General features: G+C 40.5%; 1 protein-coding gene across 2 annotated transcripts in view; it reads left to right on the forward strand.

Moving 5' to 3' along the window:
* DTNBP1 (dystrobrevin binding protein 1) overlaps window positions 1–14,032 on the forward strand; it is a 151,835-nt gene that overhangs the window by 23,698 nt on the left and 114,105 nt on the right. For both annotated transcript variants that reach the window (XM_008146095.3, XM_054721448.1), the window contains exons 4-5: window positions 99–159; window positions 9,468–9,600. In XM_008146095.3, the coding sequence (XP_008144317.2) occupies window positions 99–159; window positions 9,468–9,600 (194 nt within the window). The remainder of the gene's footprint in view (window positions 1–98; window positions 160–9,467; window positions 9,601–14,032) is intronic.

A 14,032-nucleotide genomic window follows, 5' to 3' on the forward strand; every position in this document is an offset into this window, starting at 1 on the left:
TGTTCTAGGCTCATCTTTAAATAGTATTTTTAAATGTTTTAAAACATTAAAATTTTGAATTATTTTTTGCATTTTGAATATTTTTTTGCTTTTCTAAGGTATGAAGATACATGGGCTGCACTTCACAGAAGAGCCAAGGAATGTGCGAGTGCTGGAGAGGTAAAGAATTATTGGTTAATCTTATATTTGTGGGATATGCTAGTTTTTAAGAAATTAAATTTATATTAAAATATTTTTCAGGATATCTGAAATTGAATTTAGCAGTTGATTATGAAACTCCCTATATAAAGCACATTTTCATAATATCTCAGGCAGGTAGTTTAATTAGGCTTAGAGAGTTTGACTTTTATTCTCAAGTCACAAGTAAATACATGGTTCATCAAGGTATTTGAGTCTAATGTCTTTGCATATGTACATTACAATGTGTAATTTCTTTTTACCCACTATTTAAGAATTTCTTATTATTTGGACAAAAGCTTAACTTTGGTCAATCTACCTAAAATCACTAATTTGCTTAGCAAATAAATATAAAATTTTAGGGGTGTCAGCCTTAATTCACTTAAAAGATCAAACTATTCTCTAGCACTCTACATAGAGTGTATAATGAATATATGTGACTTATAATTAAAATTATTTGGTGCATGTACTTAGAGCTTTAGCCAAGATCAAATACTCTGTGCTATTAATGTCAATCAAACTTCTTTCTAAAGACGCTTTTGTGATTCTGATGTTAAATTAATTTAGACTGACTTTCTTTACCCTTTACCTACATTAGTGAGACTGTAATCTATACTAATAAAAGGGTAATATGCTAATTAGACCAGGTGACCAGACATCTTCTGGACATCCGACTTCCTTCTGTACAGTCAGGGGGCAACGAGGCCAGCAGGGGGGAAGTTAGGGGGTGACCAGGCCAGCAGGGGAGGGCAGTTGGGGGGGGACCTAGGCCTGCAGGGGAGGGCAGTTGGGGGGGACCTAGGCCTGCAGGGGAGGGCAGTTGGGGGGGACTAGGCCTGTAGGGGAGGGCAGTTGGCGGGGACCAGGCCTGCAGGGGAGGGCAGTTGGGGGGGACCCAGGCCTGCAGGGGAGAGAAATTGCGGGGGGACCAGTCCTGCAGGGAAGGGCAGTTAGGGGCAATCAGCTGGCAGGGGAGCAGTTAGACATCGATCAGGCTGGCAGGGGAGTGGTTAGGGGGTGATCAGGCTGGCAGGCAGAAGCGGTTAGGGGCAATTAGGCAGGCAGGCAGGTGAGCGGTTGGAAGCCAGCAGTCCTGGATTGTGAGAATGATGTCCAACTGCCCATTTAGGCCTGATCCCTATGGGATCAGGCCTAAATGGGCAGTTGGACATCCCTTGAGGGGTCCCAGATTGGAGAGCGTGCAGGCCAGGCTGAAGGACACCCCTCCCCCCGTGCACGAATTTCGTGCACCAGGCTTCTAGTATATTAATATTGACTAACCTCAGATTTTAAAGTTAAATATGGAGGACAGAATTTTAAGGTTAATTTGTGAAGAACAGAAATAGCATCATCTCTCACTTAACTTTAATAATCAATTTCTGAAAATCAGATGGTTTGTGCAGACACTAACCAGGAACCTATTTCTTATATTGTAAATGTGAAAAATTACAATGTGTTACATGTCAACCCCAAACCCTCAACCAACTTTCTAAAGTATATTTAAAACAAGCAATATGTCTATGTCTATACATGGGTGGCTAGCAATCTATTAAGATGTAAAGTGCTTAAAACATAGTTTTCTGATTGCCAAACTTTTGATACAGTTATTAACAAACAGTTGTTCATATGCAAGGCACGTGTCTCCTTTATGGATGTACTCCTCAAACTGTCTTGTGATTATCATGTTCTAATAATTGTATTTTAAATGTAATTTCAGAATGTTCTCATAATTGTTCTTAAAATATGTATCTTGCTTAAATATAAAGTTTTCCTATATAAATGTTAAGCCAAACTTAGTATTGATTGTTATATGTCTTGTGAATATTGAATGAAAAACAAAAGACATTCTGCCTGGGACACATTCTGCAGTGGCCTGGGACACATTCTGCAGTGCTTGGCTATATTGACAGACAGATTCAGCAAAGCATAAAAAACAAAATATACCACGTTCATTCCAGGATTAAGAAGTTGGTTTGAACCCAGCTCATAGCTGAGTGTCGACCTATGCACCAGGAAGTCTTAGTTCAATTCCTGGTCAGGGCACATGCCCAAGTTGCAGGCTTGATCCTCAGTGTGGGGTGTGCAGGAGGCAGCCAATCAATGATTCTCATCATTGATGTTTCTGTCTCTCTTTCCCTCATTCTCTCTCTCTAAAATCAGTAAAAATTTAAAAGAAGAGGTTGGTTTGACATTAGAAAGTCTTTTAAATGTAATTGACCACATTAACACATTAAAGGAGGAAAATATATGATCATCAGATGCAGAAAATACGTTCAGTAAAATTAGATATCTACTCAGAGTAAAACATTTAGCAAGGTTTTAATAGAAGATAATGTCTTTGTACTGCTATCTACCAAAACCTGCAATTTTTGACTTGCTGTATATTTATCCCATATTTAACCATTTTGCTAAGTCCACTTATTCTTGTAATTTGTGTTTGGGGGTGGGAATTCTTTTGTGGAGATGGTAGGTTTTATTTCTTCCCTTCTAATCTGTACAACTTTCATTTCTTCTTGTCTTTTTACACTGGGGAGAACCTCTAGTATATAGTTGGATAAAAGTAGTTAAAGACCTTGGTTTAAATTCTTCTACATCTGTGTTTTATTTTGAATGCAGGTCAATGTTAATTGAAGATTTTTTTATTATGGCTGTCCTGTTCTGTCGTGGGGAAAATAAAATCACTAATATTTTGAAATCAGCAAAAAAATGTTATTTACCTTTAAAAATACACACTTGCACTTGGCTAGCATGGCTCAGTGGTTGAGTGTCGACCTATGAACCAGGAGGTCATGGTTTGATTCCCGGTCAGGGTTGCCTAGGTTGCAGGCTCAATCCCCAAGTGGGGCCTGTAGGAGGCAGCTGATCAAAGATGCTCATCATTGATGTTTCTTTCTCTCTCTCTCTCTCTTCCTCTCTGAAACCACTTTTTAAAAATATTTAAAAAATAAAAATAAGTAAAATTAAAAAAAGACCTTGGTTTAGATTTTGGTTCCATTATACTTAAATGTAAAAAAGAAAACTACACATATTTTAGAAAATAGAAGAGCTTTAAGACCTCAGGATAGAAAAAGATTTCTTAAACAAGGCATAAAAAGCACCAACCATAAATACAAATGTTGATAATTTTTATCAAAGCTTCTATTTATCAAATAATATCATTAAAATATTAAGTAATTCACAAAACATAGTACAGGTGTTCAGAAAATATGAATAACCCCTACAAACCAATAAAAACAGGACAGTAACCCAACAGAAAAGCAAGCAAAAGGTAGGACCTGGCATTTTATAGAAGAAAAAATATGGGAATGGCCAATAAACATGAGAATGTATTCAAATTTTATTAGTAATCAAGGAAATACAAATTAAAACCACAAATTTACACTCCTTAGATAATCAAAAATTTAAGCCTTGAGTTTTCTGGGCAGACAGTTATTATTTGCAGAAGATAGTTTTGTTTCTTCCCTGGGAAGAAACATGATGAGGGAGTGTAAATCCATTGGCACAATCACATTAGAAAAAAATGAGTTGGCAATAAGTGGAAGTTGAAATTGCACATACCTTTCAAACAATTTCCCTTCCTAGGGTTATTTTAAGAGTATTGTGTCCCAAACTTCCTTCGGATATTGGTATGGCACACATTTTCTCTGGTAATGTTGGTATGATATCATCTATTTACTATCCTATATAATAAAAGCCTAATATGCTAAGTGTCCGGTCATCCTTTCAACCAAAACATAATATGCTAATGATATGCTAAGGCCATTCAACCACTCGCTATGATGTACACTGACCACCAGGGGACAGACAGTCAACCGGTTGACCAGTCGCTATGATGTGCACTAACCACAAGGGGGCAGACACTCCAACCAGTAAGTTTGCTTGGTGCTGGGGTCTGGCTGATCGGGACTGAGCAAGACAGAAGGACATGCCCTGGAGCCCTTCCATAGTCCCTCCCCAGCTGGCCAACCTTCTGAGTCCTTCCCTGGCCTCGATCATGCACCCATGGGGTCCCTCGGCCTGGCCTTCGCCCTCTCACAATCTGGGACCCCTCGGGGGATGTTGGAGAGCTGGTTTCGGCCCAATCCCGCAGGCCAGGTCGAGGGACCCCACTGGTGTACAAATTCGTGCACCAGGCCTCTAGTCTATATATAGCAAAGTGTCCCCTCGGGAGTTCAACTGGGAGACCAGGAGTTTGATCGCTCGCTATGACATGCGTTGACCACCAGGGGGTGGTGCAGAACATGGTGGGCGGCCAGCAGCAGCGGTGGGGCATGGTGCATGGGTGGCGAGGGAAGGAGGAGGCAGGGAGGCGGGGAGGCAGGGAACCTGATTGGTCCTGATCACAGGCCAGGCCTTGGGACCCTACCCATGCACTAATTTCATGGACCGGTACTCTAGTGTAGTATAAAGATGAGGCTATTTGAAGTCAGCAATAATTTGGCTGGGGGGAGTCTAATTACCCCAAGTCCTGTCAAGTCACTTTAGGAGATAAGAGCAATAACTTGGACACATCTCTAACTCAATGTGAAACTTGCTTGTGTGCACCAGGAGATTTGCATGAGAATGTTGTAGCAGGTTCTGTTGAAACTTTAGATAGTCCCTAAATCCATCTACAGCAAGCATGTCAAACTTGTGGCCGGCGGGCTGCATGCCTCGTTTATTCTGATCTACAGAATAAATTATATTCTTTATAAAATCAAATACCATACAGCAGTAAAACTACTATCCCTACATTTATCAGTGTGGATGAATCCCACAAACAACATGCAATTAAGACTGTATCCTGTAGAGGATCTTTAACAAAAATTATTCTTTTGATTGGAAGAAGTATTTCATAATAAAATAAATATAGGAGAAATAAATTTCTGTAAGATCTATTGTTGAATTTATGTTATTTTGGGAAAGTTTTTCATGGTTGAGTACTTGGTTATTTTAAGATTCACATCTAATCAAAAGTGCCTCTATTGCTCTCCAGAAATGAAGTCCTCAACTTTAAAAATGAAAAAAATTTAAAGCCCTCTGATGTATTGTTGAGATGTATGTAAATATTTAAAATGTATAACTTTATTTTTTAAAAATTATCTTTATTGTAGAGAGTATTACAGATGTCCCCCTTGTTTTCCCCATCCACCCCTTCTGCCCCGCCTCTGCCTCTCCCTCATGCCTTAAAAAATGTATAGCTTTAATATGTATAGTGTTAAGCCTGTCATGTGTTTATTTTGTCAGACCATGCTCAAAAGTCTTTGGTGGTCTTCAACCTGTTTGACCCTACCAGGGCAAATATACTTAAGAGCAATTCAATTCTGTTTGACAAATTATTTTATACTCATCTAATTTAAAGATAAACCTTACTATATACAGTAGTCTTGAAATTTAGGGCAATATCTTAGAAAACAAATAGCTATGGTCAACGGTAACTTTGTTGTCTAAGCTTTTTCTACAACTTTTTCTTTACAAGTTCTTTGACTTTTTTTCCTCCCGTTAGCAATATATAAATGAATATATAGTTAATACTGACTTAGGAGTTAGACTCTGAGAGCAAATTTTTAAAGTTAGACTTATAGTGCATTATTTGCTTGTAATTTCTATCGTGAAATATTTACTTGCCTTCAAATTAAACTCTTAAGAATCATTTTTTGTTTAATAATTTGATATGTAAGCTGGTTAAGTTGGACCAGCATGGATCTGCTCTGCCTGTGGTAAAAGGTGACCTGATTGAGCATTAGAAATCCTTGTTTCTACATGAATACATGTTGGCCTTGGGCACATAAATTAGTCTCTCTGTTTTAGTTTCCTCCTCTATGAAATTAGTTTCCACCACTTACCCTGCTTACCAAACAAAGCAGTATGGAAATCATATGAACTAATATATCCCCACACTCTGAACTGTCAAGATTTATACACAGTAAGGTCCTGTTGTTAGCCATTTTGTAAATCATCAGTGTTCCCTGCTTTTTTTTTTTTTTTTGGAATGAAGCACTATGGGTTTGTCTTCCTCCTTAAACTTGATTTCCTGGTGTTGAATCTGGGTTTATTCAGAAATATGGACCAAGTAAAAACATTGGCCTTCTGGAGGTAGCTGGTTTCTTATCATTCAGTAAAGTTTAAGTACAGTTTTGCAGAACGTTTTCTTTTTGCTAGTTTTTCACTTTTCTTCTTCCTTTTTAAGCCCATATAGTACAGTTCCCAGAACATTGATTTAAGGGTATGAACTTAAAGTGTCAAAATCCCTGGGATTGAGTATAGCTCCACTGTGGCCCTTGGGAAAGTGATTTCGCTTCATTATGCCTCAGTTTCTTCATTTATAAAATGAAGGTGGTAATAATGCTTAGTATACAAGATAGTTATGTGGTTTAAATGAGATAATACATGTAAATTGCTTAATACAGGACCCGGAACATAGAAAATGCTCAGAATGTTTTAGTATTATTACATAATTATTAATAATGATTTCTGAAAAGCTATTCAACCTCCCACTCTTTTAAATGAAAGCAACATTTTAGTGTATTTTGATATATTCTTTCTATAAACACTTCTTACATTTTATGTTTAGGATATAACTTTTAATTTTGTGGAAGGATTGAACTAGACTGTAGTTAAGTTTAATATTTAAATGTTGCATTTTAATTTTTAGTAAGAAATGACTAATATCTAAAAATTGTTTATTCTAGATTTTTCAAGCTATTAACCTAATTAACCAGAGTAACTAAGATTAACAGCCTTTCTTTTTTCTTTTTCTTTCTTTTTTTGAGAGGGGAAAGAAAAGGGAGAGGGAGAGAGAGAGGGAGAGAGAGAGAGAGAGAGAGAGAGAAAGAGAAACATCAATGGGTTACCTCCTGTACACCTCCCAGCGGGGGATCAAACTTACAACCTAGGTATGTGCCCTGACTGAGAATCAAACTTGCAACCTTTTGGTGTACTGGCAACACTCCAATCAACTGAACCACCCGGCCAGGGTGATTTCACAGGCTTTTTAAAAGATATTCCATGAACCAGGAAAAATATATTATTTATCCTCAAGTCAACCTTGTGATATAGAAATTTTTTTTTTTTCAGAGTTTAGTACTAAAGCTAAGAGAATTTGTGAGACCGGCTATGACAATATAAGCACTAAAGAGGGCAGGATTTTTTTTTTCTTGTTTTATTCACCATTGTATTTCTAGTGCCTAAAACAATGCTTGGCAGATAGTAGATGGTCTGTAGAAGTCTAAAAAAATTTTAAATTTTTTACTTGTTGATTTTATAGAGGGGGGGGAAACATTGTTGTTTCACTTATTTATGCATTCATTGGTTGATTCTTGTACATGCCCTGATCAGAGGTCAAACCTGCAACCTTGACATATCTAACCAACTGAACTACCCACCCAGGGCTTGTTGACTATTTTAAATGAATTTTATGAACACAGATCCTTGTTCAAGCCTTAGTTTCCTGATGATGGTAAGTTACCTCACAGCTTGCCTATGAAGACTGCTCGGCATTTTTTTTTTATTGCTGGTCTTTTTAAAACTATTCTTAGGGATCATTTAAAAACTGGTAGGCAATAGGCATTTAAAAATATTTTTATTGATTTCAAAGAGAGGAAGGAAGTGGGAAAGAGAGACAGAAACACCGATGAGAGAGAAACATTGATCAGCTGCCTCCTGCACTCCCCCTACTAGGGATTGAGCCTGCAACCCAGGCATGTGCCCAGACTGGGAATCTAATCTGTGACCTCCTGATGCATGGGATGATGCTCAACCAACTGAGCCGGGCCAAAAGGCATTTTTATTTATTTTTTTTTTATTTATTTTAAAAAATATATATTTTATTGATTTTTTTAGAGAGGAAGGGGGAGGGATAGAGAGTTAGAAACATCTATGAGAGAGAAACATAGATCAGCCGCCTCCTGCACACCTCCTACTGGGGATGTGCCCACAACCAAGGTACATGCCTTGGACCAGAATCGAACCTGGGGCCCTTCAGTCTGCAGGCCGATGCTCTATTCACTGAGCCAAACCAGTTAGGGCAGGCATTTTAAAATATACAACATTTATGAGAATGCCACTTGAATAAAGCGTGGTGTCACCTTTCCAGCTCAGTTGAGGCTTGTAGGTGAGAGATGATGTGGTTATTCTTTCAGTGTGGGTTGAAAAACAATGGAAAGGTATGAGAACTGGGGATAGAGTGAGGAAACTAGGCAGCTTTCTGACCTCTTTATTGTAGCTTAGTTCTTCTGCTTCAATGTTGTGAATTTCCTACATTATTAAAATGTAGAAACAAACAGTGTAGCTCTTTCTTTAGAGATATTCAGTAAGAATCAATTATGTTCATGTTTCAACTTATGTAGACTCTTACTTAACCTTGGAACATGTAAATTATCTTTTTTTAAAACTGTAACTTAACTGTGAACCCTGATTTACATATAAAATACAAATGCATTTTTTTTGTTATACAGTGAATTTTGCCATCTTTATATTACTGTGTGGGTCTCTTTCACAATTCGTGCTTATCATTGGTGATGTTTTCAAAAGATGACCTCTCCTTGCTCCTTCTAAATCTTATTCTAGGCTCTTTCCCTTACCACCCTGTTAAGAGCAAAACAAAATTGTCTGGGAGAAACTGATGTCTGTCATTTTCTTCAGAGTCTTCAGGAAAATAAATTAGAATTATTTTAGACTAGTCTAGTATTGCACCACCCTGCTATTACCCTAATATTTTACATCTGAATTACTTCTTTGTTAACATAAATCCTTCTTTTCTCTTTCTGGAATTGAACAGTTGCCTCAATAATTTCTTCATATAAAAGAACCATTTACCTTATGCAATCTGTTCCTATTAAATGTAAATGAAATCAGTGTATTCTAAATGCATTAGGGGACTTTTCTGTAAAGAATTCCTTTTGTAAAAAGCAAATAATTACCTAGCAATTATGTTTTGGGTTGTTTTTGTTTGTTTTTTCAGTTGTTAGTGGTAGTTTTTTGTTTTATTTTTCTAGATTTGGATTTTCAAATTCAGGGTTTACTTAAAAAAGGGTATACTTAGAAGTGATTTCTAAGGTCATTTCTGAACTTTGTCTTCTCTGAATTAAGATGCACTGAGACAAGCAGTAATTTGAGGTTTTCTATACTGAATATTAAATTGGTTGTTTTCTAAGAAAGAAAACAACTTCAGTCTTCTATCTAGTGTCCTGTGACTTATAATTGGTAGAGGGGTTTTTAAAGACAACATCAGCCAGCTCTCATGATGATGACTACAATTTCTTTGTGCTTAAAATCTGGTTTTACTTTACCCTTCCTCTTTTGTGTTGCAGCTGGTGGATAGCGAGGTGGTCATGCTTTCAGCACACTGGGAAAAAAAGAAGACGAGCCTAATAGAGTTACAGGAGCAGCTTCAGCAGCTTCCAGGTTTAATAGCAGATTTAGAATCCATGACAGCAAATCTGAGTAAGTTTCTTGTTCGCATCTGTACATTACCATTAGGAATGAAAAGAATTTGGACTGGACCTGGTATAATTTCAAAACTTTCTAAGAATACATTAAATTCTTGGTTAACAGAATTTTTTTAGAAAGTGGTATGTTCTAGTTAATTTCATATTCTGATTGAGGATTAGACAGAAAATGATTTAAAGTGTAGAAATGATTTCTAAAATATACATCAGTAACTTTTTCTGGCTCAGCTCACCTCAGAAAACACAATTATAGTTTTTTTGATTCTTAAAGTGACAGGGTTATCTTTGTGACATTAGCTCTCTGTTAAAAGTATAAGTATGGCAAATAAAAGGGATTAGGGTGACTTTGTCCTGACTATGGTATATACTCTGGTAGTTGTTGCTTTTCAGATTAGGTCTGCTTAGAGCATCATGTCTTGCAGTATGCTTTTTTTTTCTCTTCAAACTGAAAAGATATCAAACAAATCCACTTACCAGAGGGTATCTGTTCGACTAAATTTGTGCCTTGTGGAAGTTTATATTTTTTTGGTATTTTTTTTTTATTGCAATGAATTTTGCTGATATTCTTTATTTCTTGAGCTTATATTTAGAAAATTAACGTTTATGTTTGACAATGCTACATCCTAGGATAATATTATGGCTTACTACTTTCTAACCAAGCTTGAGGTCTTAGTCAAGTAAGGGTTAGGAGCTGTCTGCAGAGGAGATAACGTTTTGAGCTAATAATCTGATCAGATCCAGAAGGTGCTTGGTTTCCACAATAGAATATCCAGCCAGCCCATGGTAAGAGATGTAGACATGGTAAGCAGGCTATGCTAAGGCTTGCAGCAACCATTTGTAACCAGGTGGTGGCTGTTGTGTAACAGAAATAGATAGCACTTCTGACTAGGTGGTGTGGTTATACAATTTTGGCAAGCCTGTAGGTTATAAAAGTGGAAATTCCTTTGACACCTGAAGTGTCTCATGCTGAGCATTAAAGTGGTCCCAGCCTTGCAGATGCCAGCACAGACTAAAGAATATTTTTGTCGCCCTAACCGGTTTGGCTCAGTGGATAGAGCGTCGGCCTGCAGACTGAAGGGTCCCAGGTTCGATTCCGGTCAAGGGCATGTACCTTGGTTGTGGGCACATCCCCACTAGGGGGCGTGCAGGAGGCAGCTGATCAATGTTTCCCTCTCATCGATGTTTCTAACTCTCTATCCCTTTCCCTTGCTCTCTGTAAAAAAATCAAAATATATTTTAAAAAAAAAGAATATTTTTGTCTGCCAGGGAGTGACAGCTGAAAATTCAGGCACCCTCTTAAAGGGCCAGCACACAAAATTCCCTGTGGAGCCACTCACCTGGTGCTACGGCAGTGGGAGGGTGAAGTGGACTGGAGCTGTGAGAGCAGAAGACAGGACTGGAGACTGGGGGATAGAGCTCAGAAGGCAGACACCCCAAGTTTCCTGGGCTGAGTCATTCCCTTGTGCAGCTGAGGACATCTTTCCCACATAGACATTTGCCTTGCCTGAAGGGAAGACAGTCAACATACCTTATTGGAAAACACCTTGTTCTGAGGCGATTTAAGAGATTAAAAATAACAATTAGCCTCCAGGCAGAAGCAACTGCCCCACCCTGTTGAAAAAAAATTCTCACCACACCTCAGGAGGATTGCCTGGGGGGCAATTCAAGTCGGAACCCTATCAGTCTATGGGCAGAGGCCTTCTCTGGAGGCTTTGAGTCTTTGCTGGATCTAATTAGTCAGAAACAACCTTTAACTGTCCTGCACTAGAGATTGAGAAGTATAGAGGATCTACCTAATACATAGTCACAAACCCAAACAGACAGCCAGAATGAGGAGACAAAGAAACAATCCCCAAATGAAAGAACTAGAGAATTCTCCAGAAGAAGAGATAAATGAAGCAGAGGTAAGAAATTTATCTGAAACAGAGTTCAGAGTAATGATGTAAAGATGCTCAACAGCATGAAAAAAAAGATATAGTAACTATGAAAAAAGCACAGTCTGAGGTAAAGAATGACATAGCAGAAATAAAGAACACATTGGAAGGAATACACAGCAGATTAGGGGAAGCTGGGGATCGAATCAGTGAATCAGAAGACAGAGTTGAAAATATCACTCAATCAGAGAACCAAACAGAAAAAAAAAACAATTAAAAAGCAGGAGGACAGCTTAAGGGAGCTATGGGACAACGTGAAACATAACAATATTAGAATAGCAGTTGTGGCAGAAGAGACAGAAAGGGAGAAAGGAATAGAGAACGTGTTTGAAGAAATAATGGCAGAAAATATCCCTAACCTGGTAAAGGACAAAGTCACACAAGTTCAGGAGGCACAGAGAACCCCAAGTAAGAAGAACCCAAACAGGCCCATGCCCAGACACATCACAATTAAAATGCCAAAAATTAAAGACAGAGGGAATCTTAAAGGTAGCAAGAGAAAAGAAAAGTGTTACCTACAACAGAGTTCCCAAAAGGCTGACATCTGATTTCTCATCAGAAACTTTACAGGCCAGAAGGCAATGACATGAAGTACTCAAGGTAATGGAAAGCAAAGATCTGAGACCAAGATTACTATATCCATCAAGACTATCATTCAAAATAGATGGTCAAATAAAGAGCTTCCCAGACAAAAAATGGCTCAAGGAGTACATCACCACCAAGCCAGCATTACAAGAAATGCTAAAGGGACTGCTGTAATGAAAAGAAGAAACAGAGAGAGAAACCTCACTATACAGAATTCAAATGGCAATAAATAAGTACCTATCAATAATAACATGATAGAGAAACCAAGATGGCGGCATAGGTGAAACACCTACCTGCAGCCGGGCACAACAATTTCAAAGGCACACTAGAGGTCAGAACGGACATCGTCCAGAACCACAGGAGAGCTGGCAGACTGAAATGACCACAGCTGGGGGGAAGGAGAGGGCCACGGGGACAATGGGGGAGCCGTAAAAGCCTGAGGTATGAGAAACTGGCGGAGACACGAGCGCGCGCGCCTGCAGGGAGGATGGAGCCGGCGTGCGCTAAGCGCCGGCTCCGACTGCACTGAGCGCCAGTTCCGGGCGAAACCCTGGGAAGCCAGGCGCAGGCTGGGGGAATGAATCTGGGCTGTGGGGCGCAGGCACAGAGGAGCGGGGGAAGGCAGAGCTCCAGAGGCGCACACGGGAAGGGGCGCAAAGGACGGACTGTTGCCTGCGCCACTGAACTGCCCTAGCGGGAAGGAGACATAAGCTCAGGACCGTGCTGAACCCCAGTTCCGACTGCACTGAACCCCAGTTCCGGGCGAAACCCTGGGAAGCCAGGCGCACGCTGGGGGACTGAATTTGGGCTGTGGTGGCGGAGGCACAGAGAAGCGGCGGCTCCAGACGCGCGCACTGGAAGGTGCGCAGAGGACGGACTTTTGCCTGCGCCACTGGGTGGCCCTGCTGGAAAGGAGACAGGGACGCCAGACTGCGCTGAGACCCAGTTCCAACTGCACTGAAACCCAGTTCCAGGCGAGAATCTGGGAGTCCAGATTCATTAGGGGAGGGACTGGACTGTTTGGCAGTGGGCGAAACTCCAGGGCGCGTTTCTCTCAGAGGTGTTTGCAAGGAATACAGAGGGACACAGACACAGGAGCCTCATAGGGCGGGGCTGACAGGAAGCCAAGGTTGTAGGCTCCACCCTGTAGCTCCGCCCCAGCCAAGCTGAGCAGAAGCTTTTTCCTGCTGAGTGCCTCAGGTAGTGGCTGACCCACACTGCATTGGAGACCCAGAAACGAGGGCATCTAGTGGTTGGTGTGAGATGACACCAGATTTCAATCACTTGCATAAGGGAGGCATTCTAGAGGCAGACTCAGTGAGCGCCAAGGCATTGCTGCATCAAGACCCGGCCCACAAACATGTCTCCTGCACAGCAACTCTTCCTATGTGGACAAAGAGGGTCCTCACGGCCAATTGGCCGGGAGGACAATTCCTCCCAGTGACACCAACAACAATCAAGACTTAACTGTACAAAGGAGGACCAAGATGGAGACATAGGGCGGCAGCCTGATCGTTGCCTACCACAACAATATTGAGACTACGACGGGAGAGCAGAGCAGACACCAGCCAGAAAGACCGGGGGGCTGGCTGAGCAGATGCTCTACAACTAGAATAAAAGAGAGGGGTACGCAGGATGATGCTGATGCCGGTGACCCAAAGTCCACACTTTAAGAACTATGGCTCAGGCGACACAATGGTGGCCTGGAACGTGCTCGGCGCAGTTCCCCCGGCGGTCTCCGGCTGAGGGGACGGCTCCACTCGCTGCCGAGCACGGACAGACGAGCCCCTGGGAGACATGGGGTGGGAGACTCCGTGCTTGCTGACCTCCGAGTCCTTCAAGAATCTCAATGCCCCGAAGTGGCCAGGTGCGCACGCTCAGCGACTGGCCACCGTTGCAGACCCAAGG

This window comes from Eptesicus fuscus, chromosome 9 (assembly GCF_027574615.1).
Source record: "Eptesicus fuscus isolate TK198812 chromosome 9, DD_ASM_mEF_20220401, whole genome shotgun sequence".
NCBI lineage: Eukaryota > Metazoa > Chordata > Mammalia > Chiroptera > Vespertilionidae > Eptesicus > Eptesicus fuscus.